Consider the following 27,865-nt stretch of genomic DNA (forward strand, 5'->3'; position numbering starts at 1 on the left):
TGCATTACAGTCAGAGGTTGTCACGGCAAGTTGTCCAAAGAGGTCAGGTGCAGGTACTGATTGTCTTGTTCTTTTGTAAAGTTGGTGTTGGGATGTGTACTTTCTCAGATCAGGATGTGTACACAGGACACTGTGGAACCAGGGAGCCTTAGCTAGGCCTCTCTCATATAGTAAATGGAAAGCCTTTTATTTTTCTGAGAAAGTATGGGCCTTGAGTTTGGAACTCCCATAATTTTGTTTCCCCACCCTTTATTCTCACTTTGCTTTAATCTCTGTATTGGCTCATTACCACCAAATGTTTAAAAATACTCACATCTGGCTCAGCGCCTGTAGCTTAGTGGCTAGGGTGCCAGCCACATACACTGAAGCTGGTGGGTTCAAACCCAGCCCAGGCCTGCCAAACAACGACAACTACAACAACAACAACAAAAAATAACTGGGTGCTATGGCAGGCGCCTGTAGTCTCTGTTAGGTGGGATGAGGCAAGAGAATTGCTTAAGCACAAGAGTTGGAGGTTGCTGTGAGCTGTGATGCCATGGCACTCTACCAAGGGCAACATAATGAGACTGTCTCAAAAAACAAAAAAAATACTCCTATCTATCCTTTTTTTTTTTTTTTACTGTTTTTTGCCAGGGGCCAGGTTTGAACCCGCTACCTCCGGTAAATAGCCGGTCCTACTCCTTTGAGCCATAGGTGCTCCCCCATCTATCCTATTTTAAAAAGGTACTTTTGTCCCTAGTTTTTATTTAATACATTGATATCTTTCTATTCCCAGCCAAGTTTTTGAAAGTCTATACTTAATATCTTTCATTCACGTGTCTTGTTTTCAGCCTTGACCACAGGACTGAAGTGACATTTGGTAGGTGACCTATTTTTTGCTAAATTTAGTGAATACAGTCTAGTCTTTACCTTCCCATCAGGCTTCACTGATGAATTTGACTGCCTTGATCTTCCTGAAACTCTCCTTTCTTTCTTTCTATTTTTTTGTTTGAAACAGAGCCTCAAGCTATCTCAAAAGCTTGAGAGTAGAGTAGAGTAGAGCCGCGGCATCACAGCTTACAGCAACCTCCAACTCCTGGGCTTAAGCTATACTCTTGCCTCAGCCTCCCAAGTAGCTGGGACTATAGGTGCCTGCCACAACACCCGGCTATTTTTTGGTTGTAGTTGTTGTTTGGTAGGCCCGGGCTGGATTTGAACCCACCAGCTCTTGTGTATGTGGCTGGCACCTTAGCCGCTTGAGCTACAGGCGCCAAGCCTGAAACTCTCCTTTCTAGGATTTTGTTAAACTTTTTTTTTTTTTTGTAGAGACAGAGTCTCACTGTACCGCCCTCGGGTAGAGTGCTGTGGCGTCACACGGCTCACAGCAACCTCTTAACTCCTGGGCTTACGCGATTCTCTTGCCTCAGCCTCCCGAGCAGCTGGGACTACAGGCGCCCGCCACAACGCCCGGCTATTTTTTGGTTTCAGTTTGGCCGGGGCTGGGTTTGAACCCACCACCCTCGGCATATGGGGCTGGCGCCCTACTCACTGAGCCACAGGCGCCGCCCTGTTAAACTTTTTTGTGTTCCTTGTTTTCATTTTGTTTTATGGTTATTCCTCTTTATCCTTGTTTTTTGCCTTTTCCTTAAGTGTTTTCCTCACCCTTTCAAGTTCTGTTTTTACTTAATACAGGCACTTTAATGCTGGGATTCTTGAATGAGTTCGTGGAGTCTTCCTAAAATTTTATGCACAATTTTGTATATATATGTATTTTTTCTGGAGAAAGGATCTGTCCCTTAGATCAAATATTTATTTATTTATTATTTTATTTTATTTATTTATTTTTGCAGTTCTTGGCGGGGGCCAGGTTTGAACACACCACCTCTGGTATATGGGGCCGGTCCCCTATTCCTTGAGCCACAGGCGCCACCCTAGATCAAATATTTAAAGCATATGTTAACACTCCCTTTGTCCAAAAGTAAGAAGAACTGCTCAACACACATTTCTTTGGGTCATCTTTCTCACTTTCTGGGATAATTGTGGAAGTTAGGAATTGGGAATGGGGCCAGTTTGGCTGCCTTCTTCAATCTCCCTATATAGTCATGTTCTAAAATACTGAAGAGTTTTGCAACAAGTTAATAATTTCCTACTTTTGTGGGATTATATTTAACTTACAGACATGTGAGAGATCATAACATTATGTTTGGTAGTTGTCCAGTTAGGTATTTGAAGTCTTATAGCTTGGAAAGAATTAGGGGGAGAAGACTGTTTAAGGTTGTGGCCTAGAGCTGTGTTCTTTTATACAGAATATTTGTGATTCTAGTGTACCCTGGTCATTGGGAACCCGAAGGAGCACTTGAGTTTTGTTTTGTTCTGTTTTTAAAGAATGGCATTTTGCAGAGTTCAGCATACCTCCTTAGCGTATTTATTTCAAGAAGAAAAATCTAAAGAGGAAAAAAAAAGAAAATCTAAAGTGGGACTAATTTGTTTTTTTTTTCTTTTTAATTTTTTAAAACTTTATCAAATTAATGTGAGTATTTAGGTTACATTGTTCTCAGGGTAAAGTTCCATTTGTAGAAGAGCCCCTTACCCAGGGGTGTGTTATACACCCTCCCAGTGTGCACATTAGGTGAGATCCCGCCTCATGCCCTCCCTCCTTCTGCCATACGTCCTCCCCCTGCCCTCCTCCTGCTTCCCTCAACCCCTGAACTGGACTAAAATAGTGTCTTAATGTTCTTAGGAGCATGTAATTGTTTTTATATTGACTTCATATTAGTGTGAGGTACATTGGATATCACTAAGAAGAATGTATTTCAACTCCATCCAGGTAAATGTAAAACATGTAAAATCTCGGGCGGCGCCTGTGGCTCAAATGGCCAGTGGGGCGCTGGCCCCATATGCCGGAGGTGGTGGGTTCAAACCCAGCCTTGGCCAAAAACTGCAAAAAAAAAACAAACATGTAAATTCTACATCTTTTTTAACGGCTGCAGAGTATCCATGGTATACATATACCACAGTTTGTTGATCTATTCATGGGTTGATGGGCGCTTAGGTTGCTTCCACGACTTGGCAATTATGAATTAAGCTGCAGTAAACATTCTAGTGCAAATGTCTTTGTGCGAAAATGATTTTTGTTCTTCTTGGGTAGATACCCTGTAATGGGATTGCAGGGTCAAGTCTACTTTTAGATCTTGGAGGATTCTCCATACTTCTCTCCAAAAGGGCTGTGTTAGTTTGTAATCACACCACAGTGTAAAAGTGTTCTTTTCTCTCCACATCTACCCCAGCATCTGATGTTTTGGGACTTTGTGATATGGGCTAATCTTGCTGGGGTTAGGTGATATTTTAGAGTGGTTTTGATTGCATTTCTCTGATGATTAAAGATGATGAGCATTTTTTCATGTGTTTTTTGGCCAATCATTGTCATCCTCGGTAAAGTTGCTATTCAGATCTCTTGCCCACTTATAGAGAGGGTTGTTTGCATAAAGTGGGACTAATTTGTGATAGACCAAATGCACTATTTTTAAAAATAAAGTCATGACTTTAAAATTTTATTTATTTATAAGCAAACAAACAGGGTCTTACTCTTGATGCCTGTGCAGTGGTATTATCATAGGTCAGTGTAACATCAAACTCCTGGGCTCAAGCAATTCTCCTGCCTCAGCCTCCCAAGCAGCTGGGATTACAGGCATGAATCCCTATACCTGGCTAACACTTATTTTTTTTTTTGTAGAGATGGGGTTTCACTATTGCCCAGGCTGTTCTAGAACTCCTGGCCTCAAGTGATCTTTCTACCTCAGCCTCCCAAAGTGCTTATATTATAAGTGTGACCCACTGTGCTTGTTGGTGACAGAATCTTACTCTGTTGCTCAGGCTAGAGTGCTGTGGTCTTAGCTTAGCTCACAGCATCCTCAAACTCATGGATTCATACAATCCTGCCTCAACCTCCTGAGTAGCACCTTTACAACACCTGGCTAATTTTTCTATTTTTAGTAGAAATGGGGTCTCGCTCTTGCTCAGGCTGGTCTTGAACTCCTGAGCTCAAGTGATCCTCCTGCCTCAGCCTCCCAGAGTGCTGGGATTATAGACATAAGCCCCTGAGCCTGACCCAATTATTTAATAAATTAATATATTGGTAGAAATTGAGTATGCTCTCCTGTTATTTTGTGATTTTTTTTGTTTGTTTTTGTTTTTGCTTTTTTGATTAACTCTAAGCTTAATGTTATCTTAATATCATTCTGGAAAAAAAAAAACTGAAAATAAAGTGAATTCAGAGACCAGTAGGGGGCAGCAACAGTATGGAAAGCAGATTTGCTTTGCGTGATAAAAGCTCTCTTTTTCCTTTTTCAAAAAAATAGAGATAGGCTTTGCTCTGTCTACCAGACTGGAGGGATGTACAGTGGGCCCAAGTGATCCTCTTGCCTCAGGCTCCCAAATGGCTAGGACCACAGGTGTGCTCCACCACACCTGGCTAATTTTTCTTATTTTTTGTAGAGAATGGGTTTCACTGGGTCGCCCAGGCTAGTTTCAAATTCACCTGAACTCAAGTGATCTCCCGTCTCAGCCTCCCAAAGTGCTAGGATTACAGGCATGAGCCACCACTATGGCCAAGAAATAAATATATGTGTGTGTGTGTGTATTTTTTTCTTTTTTGAGACCGAGTCTCACTTTGTTGCCCCTGGTAGAGTGCTGTGGCATTATAGCTCACAGCAACCTCTAACCCTTGGGCTCAAGCCATTCTTTTGCCTCATCCTCCCACGTATCTGGGACTATAGGCACCCGCCACAACACCTGGCTATTTTTAGAGACAAGGTCTTGCTCTGGCTGGGGCTGATCTTGAATTCATGAACTCAGACAATCTACCTGCCTCTGGCACCCAGAGTGCTAGGATTACTGGCATGAGCCACCATACCTGGCCTTAAGAAATATATTTTCATTGTTACTTAGTGCATGCCACATACACACTGCCTATGTAAAAAATAAATTGTATGAAACTGAAGCAGTGAATACACTGGAAATGATAAAGAATACTACTACGTGTAAGACTTTTCTATTTTATTACAAAGGTGAATCTTTGGATTTTGCCTTTAAAATCCATTTCTTTAAATAAACCTACCAAGTCTTTAGATTGGCTAAACTCTTTCCCTGGTCATGTGTTTCCAAAACACTCTGTATTTTCCTGTTACCTTACTTGCAATCCTTTTTCGTAATTAATTTGTTGAATGCGTAATTTGTTGAATGGCTGTGTCTCTCCTTCCCCACTCAAACCTTACAAGCATAGAAGGATGTACATGAGGAGTGAGCATACTATGCAAATTTCTACTACATAGTAGGCCCTTAGTAACTTCTTTTGGGAGAATGAGAAGGAAGGTACCATTTAATGTGGGAGGAGAATATCAATGAACATTCATTTTCATATTAGAGGAAAAACTGAAAATTAACCAGCATAAGAATGGGGAACTACTTAGTTAAAGGTGAAATGTTGTACCAGGTATTCGAGATGCTTTGTCTTGTCATTGTTATTTTAGAAATCGTGAAAGCTTGCTGCTGCGTACCTTATTTTACTTTAGTCTCTCTACTGATAAAAACATATTAGCAAAAATTGATTAATGGTTTACATCATAATGAAGGACCAATAGCTAGAGATTCTTAGAGAATATTAGGAAAGAGAAGCAGAAAATAAGAAAAGGTTCAGTAAACACTTGGTGTCCTCACTGTGTTTTAGACACTGCTAGTTGTCAAGGCTGGGACAGGAAGCAAAAACAAAATCTTATCTCTGAAAGCAAGAAAAATAGACACTAAACAAGTACTCCCACAGCAGCTAAAAATATGGTTTTGATGTTATGAAAGGAAAATTCTAAAGTGTTATATCAAGAAAATACAGTATTTGATATGTTTTTTGATAATACACAAGCCAAAGTAGTTTTCATAGGTGTTTTTTCCATTCACAAGTTAAGCTCTCTAGATTCAATAAAGATGGTCTCCTTAGTATTCCTTTCAACTTATAAATAAGTAGCCTGAACATAGGCAAGGTGGAGAAAATAAGTCCCAGAATTATAGTTAATAGATCAATTATGGTTTAGATTTATAAGCTGGCCTGGGCAGTATTCCAGGAGTGTATCTTAATGAGCCACTTAATGTTGATAGGCTTACGGGTTTTCAGTTTATTCTGAAATCTCTTACTGTTTTTATATAGTAAGTGATAATGGTGATTAAATTATGCTTTGGATTGTTATATGAATGTTAAATACTTCTGCTTATTGACCAAGACATGGCAGCAGTTGATGAGGTACATAGCTGTATTCTTTTTTATCACCCACGGTAGAATGCTGTGGTATCACAGCTCACAACAACATCCAACTCCTGGGCTTAAGCAATTCTCTTGCCTCAGCCTCCCAAGTAGCTGGGACTACAGGTGCCCACCACAATGCCCAGCTACTTTTTTTTTTTTTTTTTGGCCGGGGCTGGGTTTGAACCTGCCACCTCTGGCATATGGGACCGGCGCCCTACTCCCTGAGCCACAGGCGCCACCCCAGCTACTTTTTTGTTGCAGTTTGTCCGGGCCCGGTTTCGAACCTGCCACCCTTGGTATATGGGGCTGGTGCCCTATCCACTGAGCCACAGTGCTGCCCATAGCTGTAGTCTTGAAAATGAAATTTTTTTTTTTTTTTTTGAGACAGAGCCTCAAGCTGTCGCCCTGGGTCGAGTGCCGTGGCATCACAGCCCACAGCAACCTCCAACTCCAGGTCTCAGGTGATTCTCTTGCCTCAGCCTCCCAAGTAGCTGGGACTACAGGCACCCGCCACAACGCCCAGCTATTTTTTGGTTGCAGCCGTCATTGTTGTTTGGCAGGCCCGGGCTGTATTTGAACCCACCAGCTCAGGTATATGTGGCTGGCTCCTTAGCCACTTGAGCCACAGGCACCGAGCCTGAAAATGAAATCTTAAAGGAATTGTAATTGAATCTTGCTAATTTTTTTTTTTTTTTTTGAGACAGAGTCTCAAGCTATGGCCTTGGGTAGAGTACCATGGCTCATGGAGTCATAGCTCACAGAAACTTCCAACTCTTGGGCTCCAGTGATCCTCTTGCCTCAGTTTTTCTATTTTAAGTAAAGACAGGGTCTTGCTTTTCCTCAGGCTGGTCTCGAGCTCGTGAGCCCAAGCAATCCACTCACCTCGGCTTCCCAGAGCATTAGGATTACAGGCATGAGCCACTGCACCCGGCTAACAGTCTGGAATTCTTAAAAATTATTCAATGACTTGATTACTTGGACATTTCACATTTTGATGCATTTAAAAAGCGAACAATTACTTCTCTGTCAAATTTTGACTAGATAGGCATTGTGCGTATTAAAGCTAATGACCAACGATTGATTGCTTCATTAGTCCCTTGCTCCCTTCCTTCATAAAATCATTCATTCAACAAGTATTGATTTTTTGCTTTGTGTCAAACAGTAGTCTAGGAGTTACAAGGGTAGATGTGATAAAGTCCCTGTTTTGTGGAGATTCTGTAATAATGGAAGGGTAGAGTGACGCAGATAATTAGGAAATAAATCAGCAAGAATTTCAAATAGTAATAAGTATAATTAAGAAAACATTAATGTGATAAAGTGATTTGTTAGGGTTCAAAATATATCTGGAGACACTACAAAAAGAAGGGTTCTTTAAAGAATTGCTAGTTTAAGGTGAGACTTGAACTGTGAGAAGAAACCAACTGTTAAGGTCTTAGTGGTCTGGATGGGGAGGCTAGTGGGTTCTGCCAGTGCAGATACCTAAACTTGGCATGAGCTTGACTTGTTGAAGGAGTGTAGGAAAACTAGAGTGGTCAAGCATAAAAGTGGAGAATTGGGGCAAGGCCTGGATGATATTTTAACCTTTATGTACCATTAATCCTTTTGGCTTCTTAGGTATTCCTCGAACCCCTTCTCCAAATAAAATTCTCCAAATTTTATTTGCATAAAGTAAAACTCATGGTGTTATAAAGGAAGCCAATTTCTATTGAAACATAGTTATCAAAACATAAAACAAATTCTTGGGGGTGGTGCCTGTGGCTCAGTGAGTAGGGCACCAGCCCCATATACCGAGGGTGGCAGGTTCAAACCTGGCCCTGGCCAAACTGCAAACAAAAAATAGCCAGGTGTTATGGCGGGTGCCTGTAGTCCCACCTACTCAGGAGGCTGAGGCAAGAGAATTGCCTAAGCCCAAGACCTGGAGGTTGCTGTGAGCTGTGACGCCATGGCACTCTACCAAGGGCGACAAGGTGAAACTCTGTCTCTGAGAAAAAAAAAAAAAAACAGGGCGGTGCCTGTGGCTCAAGGAGTAGGGCGCCAGTCCCATATGCCAGAGGTGGCGGGTTCAAACCCAGCCCCGGCCAAAAACCACAAAAAAAACAAACAAATAAATTCTTGGTATGGAAATATTCATTCATTCATTCAGAAAGAGTCTCACTCTGTTGCCTCAGTCTAGAGTGCTATAGCATCAGTCTGGCTCACAATAACTTCAAATTCCTGGGCTCAAGCAATCCTCCTGTCTCAGCTTCCTGGGTAACTGGGACTATAGGCACCTGCTACAATGCCTGGCTAATTTTTCTATTTTTAGTAGAGAGAGGGTTGCTCTTGCTCAGGCTTTTCTCAAACTCCTGAGTTGAAGGCCTCAGCCTCCCAGAGTGCTCAGTTTACAGGGAAGAGCAACCATGCTAGCCCTGTTCTTTTTATTAAGGCATTAAGAACATCTGACAGAAAGTCTTTGAATTAGGAATGAGCTTAAATGATACTTTGGAGTAGCTCCCAAAACTATAATATAATATGATAGGAAGATATGCTGGTCTTTTGATAACAAAGACACAGGTACTGGTAATATTACTGTGATTTGTTGCCTTTATGAATGATGGAAGGAAATGCTACATTTCAGTTAGAAGTTAGAGAAAATAAAGATTCAATTTACTTTTCTATGTTTATGTACTATTGTGAATTAAAGGGATTCTTGGATTAAGACCCCAGGGTAACTGTGCAGGGCTTTCTAAACTGTGGTAACTAGTACAAAATGTAGTTTTTCATAACCCAATTGGAAATTGACAGTTGAGGCTTAGTACAAGACACAAGTAAGGGAAGGAATTAGGGATACTAGTAAAAATTTGCAGGGTAAGTGAGCAGGTGAGCTCAGAATGGTTTGGTAGACTCTGTAGACCCTTCAGAGAGACGCAGCAAAGTGGACCTGTGTGTTTGAGAGGCTAGAGGACATGTTTAGGGTGAAATAGTGTCTCATTATTTATACAGGTATTTCTGTACTAATACTATGTGTATATTCTTGGAAAGCCTTCTTTAAAATCATGTGCTAGAAAAATAGCAAACTGTGGGGGAAATAGGGTTTGAGGCAGACTTGACATGAAGTTTTTAAAACTATCACCAACAAAAGCATTAACAAATTTTAATAAAATCAGTGGCCTCCATTGCATTTGCATCTAGCATCAGGTAACTTTGCAGTTTGGAGCTCGTTTCTTCCTTTGAGAGGTGTAGGTCAGTGAGGGGCATTTGTTTCTAATGGAGGTCAGTTTCATCAAAATTAAAAACCTAAAAGCGGGGTATAGAATTTTATTTATTTATTTATTTATTTATTTATTTATTTATTCATTTTAAACACTGGTTAATGTTTTAGCACCTTGAGCCTTCCTACATATCTTAACATAGTGGAAAACACAGTGAGCATTAAGCCAACTACTCGGAGTGAGGTCTTCATTGCTAAGGCTTACTCTTGTATTAGAGCTTGCCTGTGCTCTATTCAAAACATTAATAGGCTGGGGAAAAAATTCATGAACTAACACCACCTCTGCATTTTGCTGCCATCGTTCCTTTATTTATCAATGCCACGTGAACTGAGTTGGAATAAAGAACCAGGCATTGTAGCACAACAGACAATATGTGGGCAAAGTGTTTTTCATAGTGTGTCTAAATGATGTTTCACACATACATACTATTTTCTAAATACGTACAGACACTGTTGTGATTAATAATAAAACATGATTTTTTTTTTTGAGAAAGAGTCTCACTATGTCACCCTCGGTAGAACTTCTGTTAAGTGTCAAGGAGTATACTAAGTGATGAATGTAATTATCTCATTTCTTCTTCTTCTGGGTAGCCACTGTTATTATTCCATTGTTTAAAAAAAAGAAAAGGGAGCTCAGAGTAATGTGCTCCAGATAACAGAGCCAGTAGGTAGCAGAGCTAGGACTGGCACCCAGGTCTCTGTTCCTGTTCTACATTTTATCTTTTCTGTTGCTTTCCTTCTTACATAATTCCCTAGCATGCACTATTATATACCATCAAAGAAAGTTCTTTTTTTTTTCTTTTGAGACAGAGTCTCACTGTGTTGCCCTTGGTAGAGTCCTGTGGTGTCACAGCTCACAGCAACCTCAAACTCTTGGGCTTAAGCAATTCTCTTGCCTCAGCTTCCTGAGTAGCTGGGACTACAGGTGCCTGCCATAATGCCTGGCTATTTTGTTGTTTGTTGTAGTTGTCATTGTTGTTTAGCAGGCCCAGTGTTTGGGCCAGTGCCCAAACCAGTGAGCTATGGGCACCGAACCAAGGAAAGTTCTATTATGTAAAAACTAGGCTTGATTTAACCTTTGTTAATTTAAACACTGTGTTACTAATGGAAATTAGGAATACATGTATAAAGTAAGCTTAGAGGTCTTATTTCCATGTCTTTGACTACCACAAAGTGATAAGAAGTGAAATTCATTTAGTTATAATTAAGTCTAGTACTCATTGTGAGGGAGATTACAGACAAGCCAGATAGGCAGTGTATTATTAGTAGGAAACTTCTAGTGCTAGATTATCTCCCTTTCTGTAAAATAGAGTACTAAATGTATTTGAATTAAAACACCTGAGTAAATAGCAACTTTGGAGACCTGCTGTACTATTTGTACTATTTGGATCAAATAAATGTTGCTTGTTATCTCAGTCAAATTTTTATGATTTATAGTCTTGTATTTTTAAAAATGAGGTTTTAAAATTTATTTTTTTATTGCTTTCTTTTAGGAAAACATCAGACATTATTGTTGGCAGATTTTGCGACTCCTCTTATTGATCTTCGTTCTGATTTCTCCAAGTTTCAGGAAATGATAGAAACAACTTTAGATATGGATCAGGTATGCAATATACTTTGAATTCAGGCAGCAGAATATTTTTGAAAAGCAAAGACCACATTAGAAAAGTTTGCAAATTTCTCTTTTTAGTATTTGTGCCATCATTCCTTTATTTATCAATACCACATGAACTGAGTTGGAATAAAGAACCAGGCATTGTAGCACAACAGACAATATGTGGGCATATACTGTTTGGCACCTTTGTAGACAGTGGGTATAAGATTAAGTGACAGATGAGAAAAGGATTTTTTTTTTTTTTTTGTAGAGACAGAGTCTCACTTTATGGCCCTCGGTAGAGTGCCGTGGCCTCACACAGCTCACAGCAACCTCCAACTCCTGGGCTTAAGCGATTCTCTTGCCTCAGCCTCCCGAGTAGCTGGGACTACAGGCGCCTGCCACAACACCCGGCTATTTTTTGGTTGCCGTTTGGCCGGGGCTGGGTTTGAACCCACCACCCTCGGTATATGAGGCCAGCGCCCCACCGACTGAGCCACAGGCGCCGCCCAAGACAAGGATTTTTTAAAAAACAACAGTTGTTCTACTGAATAAAAATAAAGATTAATGGAGGAAATGAATATTGGGCATAACTAGCCTGGTTAAACAAAATCTCATAGACAGTTTTACATATGCAATTGACTTTTACTTATCTCCATGAGAGAAGGAAAATTATAGTCACTAGGAAAGAGAAGAGAAGATGGGGGAAAATATAGAACAAGAGAAAACTTCTCTTTTGTTTATTTCCTATATAGAGAAGTTCTTTGGGAGAGGAGGTTAGAGTATGTGTATATCTCCTAAATAGTTGTCATAAATAACTAAAACGTTAACCATGACTCTAAATACTGTTTCCTTCCAAAGTTCTTGTTAACAGAGAACATTTTGTGTTTAATTTAAATGATCTAAATCTTCAGGTCTTTAACAATTTTGAATGGAAATTTGTATATAAAATAAGAATAGTTTCTGAAATAGTTGAAAATATCCTTATATGAAAATGAATTTGAAAGCAAGATTTATGAAATGGTAAGGTTTTGTTTTGTGTCTGTGAAAAATTGGTTTATATGAACAAGTTTAATATGATGAGGACATTGAATATAATGTATTTAAACTGTGACTTTGATATTTTGAAATTTTTCTGAATTAAATTTCCTATTAAAATGATTATGCAGGGAATATGTGCTTGTATTCATATTAAGGTAACAGCATATTTGCTAATTACTAGGTCTTTGCATTCTTCCTAATGCCTGTGAGTTTAATATTTGTCCTGTGTGATGTTGACTTGTTTGGGTCATTAATACTTAAACAAGTTAAATCTCATTTGTTCTGTGCTGTCTGGATTTAAAAGTGCATAACTGCGTGTAGGTACAGTATATCTTAAGTCATTGATAGGCAGTCTTTTCCATTTACTTGCAGGTTAAACAACCAAAACACTCGTACTATTATCCTTCATTTAGGAAAACTTGCATTTTGGCTGTTTTTTCTTGCATTAGTGGAATGATTTTAGGTGCTTGATAGATAAGGAACTTTTTTTGTCAGCAAGAGGCAGAAATACTGTTCCAAGACACCTGGATGCTGAATGTGTTTTACACATGCCTTTCTGAGGATGTAGCCTTGCTTAATATGATGGGGCAGAGTTGGGTATTTGTAAACATTCCTTTCAGAGATGTCCAGCCTTTTTTCTCTTCCATACATTGGAAAAAGAGCTGTCTTGGGCCACACATTAATACACAAACACAAAGAAAGATGATGAGCATAAAAAAGGTCTGCATACTTTTCATGATACCACATACCACTGATAAGCAAAAAAAAAAAAAAAATCACACAAATCAGTATTTCCTTCCTTCCTTTGTTCCTTCTTCCCTCCTTCCATCCCTTCCTTTCTGAATCTCACTCTGTTGCCCTCCATAGAGTGCTATGGTATCATACTCACAGCAACCTCAAACTCTTGGGCTCAAGCAATCCTCCTGCCTCAGCCTCCAAGTAGCTAGAACTACAGGTGCCTGCCACAATGCCCGCTAATTTGCAGCCCTCCTGCAAATTGCTGGGTATCAAGCCCAGAATCAGGGCTTTAAGTGTGGGATAGAGTTGCAGAATTTGCATTTTCAACACATACCCAAGTTTGTTGATGCTGCTTGTTCAGGGACTGCACTTTGAGAACTACTTGCTTAGTAAATTGGGAATGTAATTGACCTCAAAATGAGACTGAGTATAGTATGTTTTTCCACCAATTTGTAGCCTCTCTGAAATGCTGCGCACACTTAGGCAATCACTGGGTAACATCTAGCCAAACATTGGTTTTAACAACTGAAATAAGTGACTGAGGCAAAGATCTCAATTATTTGAGGTTTGTTAAGCTAGCTCTAGGGCATATCTAGGAAAAAGTCATCTGTGGCTGTTTATCCAAAGAGGTTTTCAGGATGTTTCATATTTATACATTTTCTTAAAAGACAGGTAAGGCATGTTGGAAGAGGGGCAAATGGTTACATCCTGTGAGACTTTAGTTAGTGCCTATGTAATGCAAATATTCTAACTAATTTGGACAGACTGGAGTGTAATTCAGGCACTGAAGGGCAGGTGTAACGTGCATTTATTCAACTTAGGGCAGCTGAAGAGCTAAGTTACATCCTGCTCTTATCCAGCTCCTGGCAGCTGGAGAGCTGAGCTACATGGGAAGTCTGCAGTCCTCCCAAAAGAGGTCCCGTACACCTGTATACCTGGGAACAATAGAGGCAAGGTGCCAAGCAGCATTTACGAAAGCACGACTTCATTGTACACAGTTACAGCTATCTGGTTTTATTATTTGCAAAATCTATTCATTGGTGATAGCGCCCACTACTGTGATAATTTTAAAAGGCAACAGGATGATAAAAAATTCTTAGTACTTTCATTTTACATCCCTTTTTGTCTTTTTTTTTTGTTGTCGTTTTTAAAGTCATACAATATTTTGACTGAATAGGATCAACCTTGGGGATGTGTATCTGCTTGACAGGCTGTTTTTAGAGATGAGGTCTCACTCTGGCTCAGGCTGGTCTCAAACTCCTGAGATCAGGAAATCCACCCGCTTCCACCTCCCAGAGGGCTAGGATTACAGGTGTGAGCCACTGCACCCAGCTGATACGTTCTTACTTGTGGTTTTTATTTAGAGTGCTTGTGGGTAGTTTTTCACAGTGATATTTATACATAACTTAAGTGGGGTTTTTTTGTTTGAGGCTTTTCTGCCTTTAAATGTAACATGTATCAGGATAAGTGAAACAAAATTCAAAGAAGTATAGAGGCAAAGAAGAGGTAGGGTTGGGAGGAACACATTGCCAAAATCTTGGTATTTGTCCCTGAGGGTGCATCAGAAGGAGGACAAGTGGTTGAGAAGGAAAAAGGAGTTTGTTAATTTCCAGGCAAATAAGGGAAAAGTAGACTCCTGTCTCATAGTACCATTTTCCTCCCTATCAGCAGAAATACAGAGCTTTTTGAGGGAGGGTTTTCAGTTTCAGGGTATTATATAGTTGATGATTCTCACTGATCCTATCTCTGTCTGAAAGGTAAGAGGTGGAGACATTCTGCTGACCTCTGCCCATCCTGGAATCTCCTATAGCACAAAAGAACAAAGGACACTCCCTTGCTCCTCCTGACCACTGGCCTGAGGCAGGGAGTAGGTTTTAGGTCTCTGAAGCGGTTAGGGAGTTTTGAGACAGAAAACATTTTTACTGTTTTTCAAGTCTCCTCTCAGTTATAAATACATTTCTTCTATCCTCTTAGGTTTAGTGGCTGTGCCTGAGAATTAAACTGACAAAAGGCAGAGTCACAGGAGAAAAGGATGATTTCACATGACATGGAGCTTTTCAGAAAAGAAGTGAAAACAAAGAAGCAGACTGGAGAGCTCATATGCCATTTTAATAAAGGTTGATAAATTGTGGAAATGTGACAAGCTAAAGGAAAAGGGTTTGGGTTTCTAGGGGTGATACATTTTGGGAAGATAAGTATATGGGGAAACTAATAGAAGATAAAAGTTATTTTAGTAAGGTTTATGCAGATCCAAATCCAGGTACCATCTCAGTGAGTCAATGGATGATAAAAAAGAGTTCTCTTCCTGGTAGGAAAGATATCTTCACAAAGGGAAACAGACATATGCTCTACTTTTAGGCAGGAAGGGGGTGGGGCAGAGAGTTCCTTCTGTGTATGGTATTTCTTAGTTATCTTCATCTCAAAATAATCCTTATGTCAAAGTGGCATACTTTGAGGTAGCATATCCTGATCCTCTTCAGGGATCATCTTCAATGGTTCCCCCCCCCCCCAGGTGAACAATGTTAACAACCTGGTGTGCTTCCTCTAACTCCATTATACTAATTTTCCCTGTTGTGGTTTAAGGATTTTTTACTTTGATCAGAAATAGCTGAAAATTATTTGTTAAATTAGAATTTACTCTGTCTGTAAATTAGTGGTTGGTGTTGATTTGGGATTAGAGGGCTTTTGCTGTTGTTGTTGTCTTCAGGATCTGTCTGTCATCCAGGCTAGAGTGCACCAGGATCATCATAGCTCACGACAGCCTCAGGCTCCTGGGCTCAAGCAGTCCTCCTCAGCCTTCCAGGTAGCTGAGGCTACAGGCATGCACTACCATGCCTGGTTAATTTTTCTATTTTTGGTAGAGTCCAGGGTTCTCTCTCAGGTTATACTCAACTACTGGACTTAAGGGGATCCTTTGCCTCAGCTTCCCAAGGTGTTTTAGATTACTGTTGTGAGTGAGCTGCTGCACCTGCCCTGGTTGTATTCTTGATCTTCTTTCCTATAATATATTGGGCTACCTGAGAGGGAAATAAAAGACAATTGTTCTTGATGGATCCATGTGGTTTTTATGAAGATAGAGGGAAAGCCCTTCCCAAGACTTGTTGATCTCTAAGGGCCTTTAATTCAAAACACTGTTTATACCAAGAAGTCATATTTTGGGGTGAAATTCCCTGAGCTCCTTCAGTATTGTCTTAAATAAATCAGATTCCTACTTAAAAACCAAGGAATCTTGGCTCCCTAAAGGTTTGCTGAAAAATCACTGACATGAGGGAGATTAATTAAAAGAAGAAGAGGCATACAAATTTACTTAATGTGTAAACACTGGAGCCTTCAGAATGAAGACCTTTTAAAAGATAAAAGGAAGTTACCCATTTTTATGTTTAAATTCAGTACAGTATAGACATCCATGTAGAAATATGATAGGTATGATCTAATGCTAACAGATCAATGGGGAAACCCAGCAAGCCTCTGGAGATTCTTCTTGGCCTCTCTGAGCATGTATTCCTTCCTTTGAGGTGTGGGACAGGACCCTCTTTGCAATGGGGTTATTATGACCTACAGCCCAACAAAATGGGTCATATAATTTCTTTATGGCTAGTTTTTCCACAGAATAATTTTAGGTTTAATTATGGGCTTTGTGGTGGAGAGGGTTCTGGCTTTTTTGACCCACGTTGGGGAAGAATTATTTTAGTTTTCTTTAGCTAGGTAGACTCCGGAGAACAAGACCGAGAGATTGGAGGAGAGGGGCAAGGCAGAGAAAAACTGCTTCTGAGACTGGAGGCTTCATTTTTCTGAACTCCAGTAGTATCTTCTTTAATCTCAGTTACAAACTTTTTGAGAGGTTTAAGAGTAGAGTCTGGCCAGGGTCCGCAAGAAAGAGAGGAGGCCAGTCCAGGGATTAAGGATAGGTTGTATTTTAAAGGAGCAGAATGGAGCCTGACCAGAAGTCAGCTCCCCATGGCTTACATAGTTTCAAGGGACTTATTACTAGTGTAGTTGGAATGTGGGAGAGGGTCATGAGAGGTGAGGGAAGTCATCTTTCCTGCAGAGTGAATGAGGCTATGTCTAAGACTAATTTTAGAATTACTGCCTTCCACAAAAGGTGTTAATCTTGCAGAAAGGCCTTATCTCTGGTGCCATCCAGGACCAGCGTAGGAGATTCTGATGCTTCCCAGGTACACCAGCCTTGAATGATTTGAGGAGGGTAAGGACGGGGTTGCTGTGACCATGCCATTTGGTCTCTGACTTGCCGTCCTCCCAGGCTGGCTATATTCTTGTCAGGGTCGTGAGGATTTACAGGAGTGTGGGAAAGGGTTGCTGTAATCATGCAGTTTGGTTTCTGCCCTGCTTTCTTTTGCTACCTGTCTCCCAAATAGCTGTGCTTTTGTTAAGGTCCTGAGGATTTCTTCCCCACATTTTATACTTATCTCAGTTTATAAGGTGAATTCAACTCTTCACTGTCACTGTAGATATTTGTAATGAATTTAGGCATTTAAATTACATGATTCAGAACCACTTTGAGGAGATCTCCAGGGGGCATCAGTTGTTTCATGAGAAACTTCTGAAAGCTTTATTGTTCTCAGCCAGCTGTCTACTTAGTGCCTGTGAAGAAGGGAGCAGCATTTACAGGAGTGGCTTTTTGTTGTTGTTGTTTGTTTTGTTTTGTTTTGTTTTTTGAGACAGAGTCTCACTCTGTTGCCCTCGGTAGAATGCCATGGTATCACAGCTCACAGCAACCTCAAACTCTTGGCCTTAAGCAGTTCTCCTGCCTTAGTCTATAGGTGGCCGCAACAACACCCTGCTATTTTTTGGTTGCAGCTATCATAGTTGTTTGGCAGACCCAGGCTGGATTCGAACCTGTAGCTGGTGCCTTAGCCACTTGAGCCATAGGCCCCAAGCCCAAAATGGAATTTTAAAAACCCCAATCAATATAAAAATAAGATAGGATAGGCAAGAGGAATCAAAAAGAGGAATACAAAAGAAAAAAAAAAGAGGAATAACAAAAATAATCTGGTAGAAATAAATCCAAAGATACTAATAATCACAATAAATATAGTGGACTAAAACAATTTAATTTAAAAATAAATAAAATCTCAGGTTGTAAACCTTTTTACCTAAACCAAAAATTTTAAACAAGAGCAATCAAGATCCTGAAGCATTTCTTTGAAGAAACATAACAGGAGATGAAACACAGCTTCATCCGTAAGATCACTCAGGAAAAGCACAATTGAAACAATAGCTACCTCTTAGGTCAGTGGTTCTCAACCTTCCTAATGCTGCAGCCCTTTAATACAGTTCCTGTGGGTTGTGACCCACAGGTTGAGAACCACTGCCTTAGGTGAAAGTGATCCAGTCAAAACAAAATTGGATTGGTCAAAAACGAAGGTCATGGCAACAGTTTTGTGAGATGGTCAAGGCACTTTCCTTGCGGACTTTCTGGAATGCCAAAGAATGATAACATCTGCTCATTATGAAAGAGTTCTAAGAAAATCAGCCTAAGCTTTAGCAGAAATAAAAAAATGGAAAACCTTCGTCAGAGGATTCTTCTCTACCACTCATGTCAAAGCTCATTTGTCTTTCACACGAGGACAATTTTGAGAGAGAGATTTGATGGGACATCTAGGCATTCACTTTACAGTCCTGATTTGTCTCCTAACTACTTTTTGCTACCTAATCTTAAAAAAAAAAAAAATCCTTAGTACTCATTTTTCTTCAATTAATAATGTAAAAAAGACTGCACAGACATAGTTAAGTTTCCAGGACCCTAAGTTCTTTAGGGATGGACTAAAATGGCTGATTATCATCACTTATAAAAGTATTTTGAACTTGATGAAGTTTGTGTTGAGAACTAAGGCTTATATTTTTATCTTTTAATTCCATTTTTACATAAACTTTTTTAAGTTTATGCAAAAACTTGTATAAACTTGTTGCAACACTGTTTTACAACAGTGTTTTGTCATTTTTTAAAAGGATGGCTATAAACAAAAATGTAACATTGAAAAGGTTCATTCTAGGTGGGGAGAATATAAATACTTACCCTTTTTATATATTTTTTTCATTTCTGAGAATAAAAATTGTAAAACATTACATGTACTATCTTTTAACTTATGTATACTCAAACAGTAATCAGACAGTTGTATCAGGATCATCCAAGTGTGGCCTTTTAAAATCTATTTCATGCTTCTGTCCCAGTATTTTCAATAAAAATTTATTTAAATTTGCTACTTTTCCTAGCGCCAGTGGCTCAGTGAGTAGGGCGCCGGCCCCATATACCAAGGGTGGTGGGTTCAAACCTGGCCCCAGCCAAACCTCAACAAAAAAATAGCCAGGCGTTGTGACGGGCACCTGTAGTCCCAGCTACTCAGGAGGCTGAGGCAAGAGAATCACCTACGCCCAGGAGTTGGAGATTGCTGTGAGCTGTGAAACCATAGCACTCTACTGAGAGCAATAAAGTAAGACTCTGTCTCTACAAAAAAAAAAAGGTGCTACTTTTCCAATAAATGAAACATTAAGAAGTGTATGTAAAATTATATTCAAAGAAATGATCCAAATGCAGCATTAAAACATTTAAACTTAATACATATTATTGAACCACCCAACCTAAAAGAAATTGTTTAATTTTATGTGAAAACTGTCTTTTTTTGTGCTTTATCTTGGGGTAGTTATCTGCATTTACTTCAAAAGTAGAAAATCTAGAATAATTATGGAAAGTAGCCACAGAAAACACCTGAAGTATTTACACAAAGCTGGCGGGCAGGTGGTGTTACTAACAAAGCCACTCCTCATGGATGACAACTACAACCAAAAAATAGCCAGGCGTTGTGGCGCGCACCTGTGGTCCCAGCTACTTGAATGGCCGAGGCAGGAGAATCGCTTGAGCCCAGGAGTTGGAGGTTGCTGTGAGCTGTGTGAGGCCACGGCACTCTACCCAGGAAGACAGCTTGAGGCTTTGTCTCAAAAAAAAAAAAAAAAAAATTCCATTTTGTACTTTCCTTCTGTCCCTTGTCAGTCCTGTCCCTTACACATACTGGTTTGGAATATACGCGCACGCGCACACACACACACATACATATATATATATTTTTTTTTTAAGGTAAGGATGAAATGATGAAATAGAGTTTACTGAGAAAGATAACTTTCAGGGTAAGAAAGTTTACAATGCAGGATATGTTCCCCGGGGACTGTGAATGGCCCTCCATCGCCAGGGCAAGTAGGCAAAGAGGCCCGTATATATATTTTTTAATGTTTATACTTAACTCATCAGAGAAAAGCCTATCATAATGTTCTCATTTATCCCCCTAAATATTAGGACTTTAGGACACCTTAAATCAGATTGTATTTCTTCCTTACTGTCGTGTCCTAGTTCTGTCTTTTTTGCCTCTCAGATTTCCATTGTGCAAGTCGATGTTAAGTTTAGATTTATCCATATGCTTACTAGTTTCTTTGCTATTCTGTCCTTGCTGGTTATTTTTTAGAAGTTCCTTTCTTTGAGGTCTGTTACTCAGTTTTGTTTGTTGGAGGATTTCTAGATTTCACCCTCGTTCTGGAAGGGCACTATATCTAGCTAGGTGTACCATTCTAGGTTGACGGTTCTTTTTCCTCATTACCTGTGACGTCGTATTGTGCTGCCCTTTGGCTTACATTATTACTGCTGTTTAGAAGTCCTGGTTCCGCCCACATCACAAAATCTCAAAACTGCAGATGCTGGCGTGGATGTGGAGAGAAGGGAACACTTTTACACTGCTGGTGGGACTGCAAACTAGTACAACCTTTCTGGAAGGAAGTATGGAGAAACCTCAAAGCACTCAACCTAGACCTCCCATTCGATCCTGCAATCCCATTACTGGGCATCTACCCAGAAGGAAAAAAATCCTTTTATCATAAGGACACTTGTACTAGACTGTTTATTGCAGCTCAATTTACAATCGCCAAAATGTGGAAACAGCCTAAATGCCCACCAACCCAGGAATGGATTAACAAGCTGTGGTATATGTATACCATGGAATACTATTCAGCCATTAAAAATAATGGAGACTTTACATCCTTCGTATTAACCTGGATGGAAGTGGAAGACATTATTCTTAATAAAGCATCACAAGAATGGAGAAGCATGAATCCTATGTACTCAATCTTGATATGAGGACAATTAATGACAATTAAGGTTATGGGGGGGGGGAAGCAGAAAGAGAGAGGGAGGGAGTGGGGTGGGACCTTAGTGTGTGTCACACTTTATGGGGGCAAGACATGATTGCAAGAGGGACTTTACCTAACAATTGCAATCAGTGTAACTGGCTTATTGTACCCTCAATGAATCCCCAACAATAAAAAAAAAAAAAAGAAGTCCTGGTTCCAGGGCTGCTCCTGTGGCTCAGTGAGTAGGGCGCTGGCCCCATATACCAACGGTGGCGGGTTCAAACCCAGTCCCGGCCAAATTGCAACAAAAAAATAGCTGGGCGTTGTGGCCAGCGCCTGTAGTCCCAGCGACTTGGGAGGCTGAGGCAAGAAGTCTTGGTTCCAGATATCAATTCTTTTTCTCTGTCCAAGGATAGATTTCTTTTGATTTTTCATAGTTGGATTTATTGTGTTTTATCAATTAGAGAATTTCATGTCTTTCATCAATTCTGGAAAATTACTGATCATTCTCTCTTTGAATATTATGTTCCTTTCTTGTTTTCTAAAAACTATGATTGGACATATGTTAGACTTTTTCTGCCATGTGTCTCTGTGCTGCTCTCTTTATGATTATTTCAGACACTCTAATTCACTGGGTATCTTGTAACTTCTCATGTTGTTTAACCAATTCATCAGGTTTCTTTTTTCAAAGAGTATATTTTTTCATTTATAAAAGTTACTTGATCTCTTTCCAGACTCTGCCAGTCTGAGTTTTGTGTTGTTTTATTTTTTAAAGTAGCCTTGTTTTTTGCTCACGTGTTCCATTCTCTTTTATAGTTTTGTGTGTGTGTGTTTTGAGACTTTGCCTTTCGTAGAGTGTTATGGCATCATAGCTCACAGCACCCTCAAACTCTTGGGCTCAAGCAGTGCTCTTGCCTCAGCCTCCCACGTAGTCGGGACTACAGGCACCCACCACAACCCCCTGCTATTTTTTAGAGAGCGGGTCTTGCTGTAGATCAGGCTGGTCTCAAACTCCTAAGCTAAGGCGATACACCTGCCTCAGCCTCCCAAAGTGCTAGGATTATAGGCATGAGTCACTGTGCCCAGCCTTATTTATTTGTTTGTTTGTTTATTTATTTATTTATTGTTGCAGTTGTCGTTGTTGTTTTAGCTGGCCCTGGGCCGGTTTGAACCTTCCAGTTTGAGTGTATGTGGCCAGTGCCCTACCCACTGAGCTACAGGCACCGCCACCCAGCCACTTTTATAGTTAAATATTTTAATTACACTTGATAATCCATCTCTTGGGTTTTAATCTCTGATCCTTGTTTCTGTTGAGTTCTTCTTTTTAAAAATTTTTTTTTTAACTCTTATTCTTCGTATCTAGTTTCCTTATCTGTTTTTTTATGTTGAGATTATAAATTGTTGTTTAGCTGGGTTCTATGCAAATCATGCATCCTCTCCCAGATAAAATTTGCATTTGCCAGGCACCCCACAGTGTAAGTAGCCTAAGAATACTTTTAGGTTCATTTCTCAGCCTGGAGTTTTTCAGATTTATTAGGATAAAGAAAGATTTAGCTGCTAAAAAAGAAACCAACAATATATAGCAGTGGTTTAAACAAGAATTGAGGTTTAATTTTCATCATAACAGTCTAGGCATAACAGCACAGGCCTGGCAATGCAGGCAGCTCCACTGTGTCTGGGACCTGGCTCCTCCCTTGTTATTCAACCACCCCTACATATTGCCTTCATTTTTAAAGTCCAGGGTGACTTGCCACCTTCTCTTCATTCCAGCTGTTCAGAAAAGATAAAAGGGGAATGGCTCAGCGCCTATAGTTCAGTGGTTAGGGCACCGGCCATATACACTGGGACTGGTGGGCTCGAACCTGGCCGAGGCCTGCTAAACAACCATGACACCTACAACAAAAAAATAGCCAGGCGTGTGGCAGGTGCCTGTAGTCCCAGCTATTTGGGAGGCTGAGGCAAGAGAATCACTTAAGCCCAAGAGTTTGAGGTTGCTGTGAGCTATGACGCCACAGCCTTCTACTGAGGGTGACAAAGTGAGACTCTGTCTCAAAAATAAATAAATAAATAAATAAATAAAAAGACAAGGGGAAGAGGAAGATGCCTTCTAGAAATGGTACACTTCATTTCTATTGGCCAGAATTTATTTGTATGCCTTCAACTAGCTGCAGTGCAAGCTGGGAAGCATAGTCTTTGTTCTGAGTAGTTATGTGCCCTGCTAAAAATTATCAGTTCTGTCACTGTAGAAAGGAGGGAATCAGAAATAACCAATAACCAGCAGCTTCTGTGATTGCCAGCACAAATACAGTGGTAGACATTTGGTTGTTTTTTTTTTTTTTTTTTTTTTTTTGAGACTGAAAGGGTCCCTCCATGTCACCCTCAGTAGAGTGCTATGGCGCCGCAGCTCACAGCAACCTCAAGTAGCTGGGACCACAGGTACCCTCCACAACGCCTGGCAATTTTTTTTGTTGCAGTTGTCTTTGCTGCTTAGCTGGCCTTGGTAGGGTTTGAACCCGCCACCCTCAGTGTATGTGTCTGGCGCCATAACCACTGTACTACTGGCACCAAGCCTGATTTTTTTTTTTTTTTTTTTTTGAGACAGAGTCTCACTTTGTTGCCCTTGGTAGAGTGCCTTGGTGTCATAGCTCACAGCAACCTCAAACTCTTGGGCTCAAGCCATCCTCTTGCCTCAGCCTCCAGAGTAGCTGAGACTACAGGCGCCTGCCACAACACCTGACTGTTTTCAGAGATAAGGTCTTGCTCTTGCTCAGGCTGGTCTTGAATTCCTGAGCTCAAGCGATCTATCCACCTCTGCCTCCCAGAGTACTAGGATTATAGGTGTGAGCCACTGTGCCCAGCCTAATAGCAGGCATTTGAAATCTAAACTCCTGTGAAGGCAGGCTTTCAGTCACATACTGTCAGGGAAGAGGTTCTGTTCCTATCTTCCCTTACCAAGAGGAACAGGCTGGTAGAGATAAGTTCCCCTGTTTTTCCCATTTATCATGAGGTGTGTTTTTAAAATGGTCCACCTGGCTTATGATGGGGCCGCTCTACTTTGCAGAGACTCAGAGCTCTAGTTTCTCCAACTCAGCTATACCTTATTTGGAAAAATGTTTTTAGCATTTTGTCTAATATTTCTCAGAGTGGAGCTTTTAAAAATTCATTAACGATCTCTAGTATCTTCCATATTTATACCTCCTTTCGTGTAACCTCATTCAATAACTGTGTTTCTGATGCCCAGGTAGGTGTTATTGTTGGAAAAGAAACTAGGCGATAATAGGAGTCAGATATTGTGTTTGTTAAAAGACTTCAGTGCTAGGTAAGTATACCTAGTTGGGTGGTGTATTTTATTTGCCCAGATTGTGTGGGGAGAGTGATATATTGATGAAAATGACCAGTTTGCTTTGTGGCCTTTAGAATATTTATTTTAGTAAGTTAGAGCCTACTTGTTCACTTTTCCACATCTGTCTTTGGTCTCCTCAGCAACTTTCAAAATAGTATCCCCTATTTGAGGACAGAGAATGTAAGAAGATTCAATTTTCTTTTCTGCAGATTTAGGATTATTAAAGAGAATACTCAGGATTTTGTTGATTTACCAATAGATTTCTGGAAGGTGTATGTGGGGGAGGGTGGCTGTAGGAACTTGGCCTTGCTCTGATCACCTCTCCTCAGATTCATTGGAAGAGGCAAGTTCAGTAGCATAATTTTAATATACTATTGAGTGTATCGTTATTTTGTTCCTGAATTATCATAAGTCTTGGTCCTTATTTCTAGATACTCTTCATTATCTGTTTAAATTACTGTACCGTATTCTATTCTATTGACGTACCTTAGTGCAAGTGTTGTGATATTTTTTTATTTTTAAATGTTGCTGTTAACATAAATCTGCAGAAATTTTATTCAGCTAGGTGTCATTTTGCTTCTGTTGCATTATTTCCTTAGATTGAATTCCTAGGAGTAGAATTGTTATGTCACAGTATAACAAATATCTCTGATTCTCCTTGTATATTGCTTTCTTCATTTTTAAAGGTTATACCAATTTAGATGCTCACTAGAAATGAATGAGTATACTAATTTCTCTGTAGCCTCACTAGTATTTGGTGGTAGTTTCTTTAAAAAAAAAAAAATGGAATAGCCAGGCGCGGTGGCTCACGCCTGTAATCCCAGCACTGTGGGAGGCTGAGGAGGGAGAATTGCTTGAGCTCAGGAGTTCGAGACTCGCCTGAGCGACAGTGAGACCCCGACTCATGAAAAAAAAATGGAAAAACGCAGCTGGGCGCCGCAGCGAGCACCTGTAATCCCAGTGACTTCCAGAGGCTGAGGCAACAGGGTGCCTGCAGCCCGAGTCTGAGGTTGTGGTGAGCTACCACACCCACTGCACTCTGCTCGGGGGCATAGGGTGGGACCCTGTCTCAACAACAACAACAACAACAAAAATGGAATAATCTCAAGGTTGCTGAAATATTCATCTTTTCTTTTTATAGCATCTTTCTTTCTTTTTTTATTGTTAAATTATAGCTGTGTACATTTGTGCAATCAAGGGGTACAATGTGCTGGTTTCATATTCAATCTGAAATATTCTCATCAAACTGTTAAACGTAGTCTTCATGGCATTTTCTTAGTTATTGTATGTAGACATTTGTATTCTGCATTTAGTAGGTTTCACCTGTACGCATTCTAAGATGCACCGTAGGTGTGGCCCCACCCATTACCCTCCCTCCACCCCGACTTCCCCCCTCCCTTCCCTTTCCTTGGCCCTTTCCCCATATTCTTGTGCTATAGTTGGGTTATAGCCTTCATATGAAAGCTATACATTAGCTTCATAGTAGGGCTGAGTACATTGGATACTTTTTCTTCCATTCTTGAAATACTTTGCTAAGAAGAATATGTTCCAGCTCCATCCACATAAGCATCAAAGAGGTAAAGTCCCCATCTTTCTTTAAGGCTGCATAATATTCCATGGTATACATGTACCACAATTTCCTAGTGCATTCATGGATCAATGGGCACTTGGGCTTCTTCCATGACTTAGCGATTATGAATTGGGCTGCAATAAACATCCTGGTACAGATGTCTTTGTTATATTGTGATTTTTGGTCTTCTGGGTATATACCTAGTAAAGGAATTATAGGATTGAATGGCAGGTCTATTTTTAGATCTCTAAGTATTCTCCAAACATCCTTCCAAAAGGAACATATTAGTATGCATTCCCACCAGCAGTGTAGAATGCACATTTCTACACATCCACGCCAACAGAAAAGGGGAAAAGTCCCCTTTTCTGCACATCCACGCCAACATCTCTGGTTTTGGGATTTTGTTATGTGGGCTACTCTTACTGGGGTTAGGTGATATCTCAAAGTAGTTTTGATTTGCATTTCTCTGATGATTAAGGATGATGAGCTTTTATTCATGTGTCTGTAGATCGTGCGTCTGTCTTCTTCAGAGAAGTTTCTCTTCAAGTCCTTTGCCCACCCTGAGATGGGATCATTTGTTCTTTTCTTGCTAATATGTTTGAGTTCTCTGTGGATTCTGGTTATTAAACCTTTATCGGAGGTATAACTTGCAAATACTTTCTCCATTCTGAGGGCTGTCTGCTTGCTTTACTTACTGTGTTCTTGGCTGTGCAGAAGCTTTTTAGCTTGATCAGGTCCCAGTAATGTATTTTTGATACTGCTTCAGTTGCCTGGGGAGTCGTCCTCATAAAGTATTCACCCAGGCCGATTCCTTCAAGAGTTTTCCCTGCACTTTCTTCAAGTATTTTTAGTTTCATGTCTTAAGTTTAAATCTTTTATCCAGTGAGAGTCTATCTTAGTTAATGGTGAAAGGTCTGGGTCCAGTTTCAATCTTCTACAGGTTGCCAGCCAGTTCACCTAGCATCATTTGTTAAATAGGGAATCTTTTCCCCACTGGATGGTTTAAATTGGCTTGTCAAAGATCAAATAATGGTAAGTAGCTGGATTCATCTCATGGTTCTCTATTCTATTCCAGACATCTACTTCTCTGTTTTTGTGCCAGTACCATGCTGTTTTGATCACTATCGATTTATAGTACAGTCTCAGTACTATAGCCTGATTCCTCCTGCTGTGTTTTTATTGCTGAGCAATGTTTTGGCTATCCGAGGTTTTTTCTGATTCCATATAAAACGAAGTATTATTTTTTCAAGATCTTTAAAATATGATAATGGAGCTTTAATAGGAAATGCATTAAAATTATATGTTGCTTTGGGTAGTATAGACATTTTAACAATGTTGATTCTTCCCAGCCATGAGCATGGTATGTTTTTCCATTTGTTAACATCTTCAGCTATTTCTTTTCTTAGAGTTTCATAGTTCTCTTTATAGAGATCTTTCACGTCCTTTGTTAGGTATACTCCCAAATATTTCCTCTTCTTTGGCACTACTGTGAAAGGAACAGAGTCCTTGACTGTTTTTTCAGCTTGGCTATTGTTGGTATATATAAATTAGGCTACAGATTTATGGGTGTTAATTTTGTAGCCTGAGACATTGCTATTTTCCTTGATCACTTCTAAAAGTTTTGTAGTAGAATCCCTGGTGTTTTCCAGACATACGATCATGTCATCTGCAAAGAGTGAAAGTTGGATCTCTTCTGACCCTATGTGGATACCCTTGATTGCCTTTTCTTCCCTAATTGCAACGGCTAGAACTTCCATTACAATGTTAAAGAGCAATGGAGACAGTGGGCAACCTTGCCTGGTTCTTGATCTAAGTAGAAATGATTTCAGTTTAACTCCATTCAATATGATATTGGCTGTGGGTTTGCTGTAAATGGCCTCTATTAGTTTAAGAAATGTCCCTTCTATACCAGTTTTCTTAAGTGT

At 40.0% G+C, this 27,865-nt stretch overlaps 1 protein-coding gene across 1 annotated transcript in view; it reads left to right on the top strand.

Annotated features, from left to right (window-relative positions):
- Nucleotides 1-27,865, top strand: part of MSH2 (mutS homolog 2) — a 96,720-nt gene that overhangs the window by 45,507 nt on the left and 23,348 nt on the right. The window contains exon 8 of the mRNA XM_053586955.1: nucleotides 11,015-11,124. Within this exon, the coding sequence (XP_053442930.1) occupies nucleotides 11,015-11,124 (110 nt within the window). The remainder of the gene's footprint in view (nucleotides 1-11,014; nucleotides 11,125-27,865) is intronic.

The sequence above is a fragment of the Nycticebus coucang genome, chromosome 4 (genome assembly GCF_027406575.1).
Source record: "Nycticebus coucang isolate mNycCou1 chromosome 4, mNycCou1.pri, whole genome shotgun sequence".
In the NCBI taxonomy this organism is placed as follows: domain Eukaryota; kingdom Metazoa; phylum Chordata; class Mammalia; order Primates; family Lorisidae; genus Nycticebus; species Nycticebus coucang.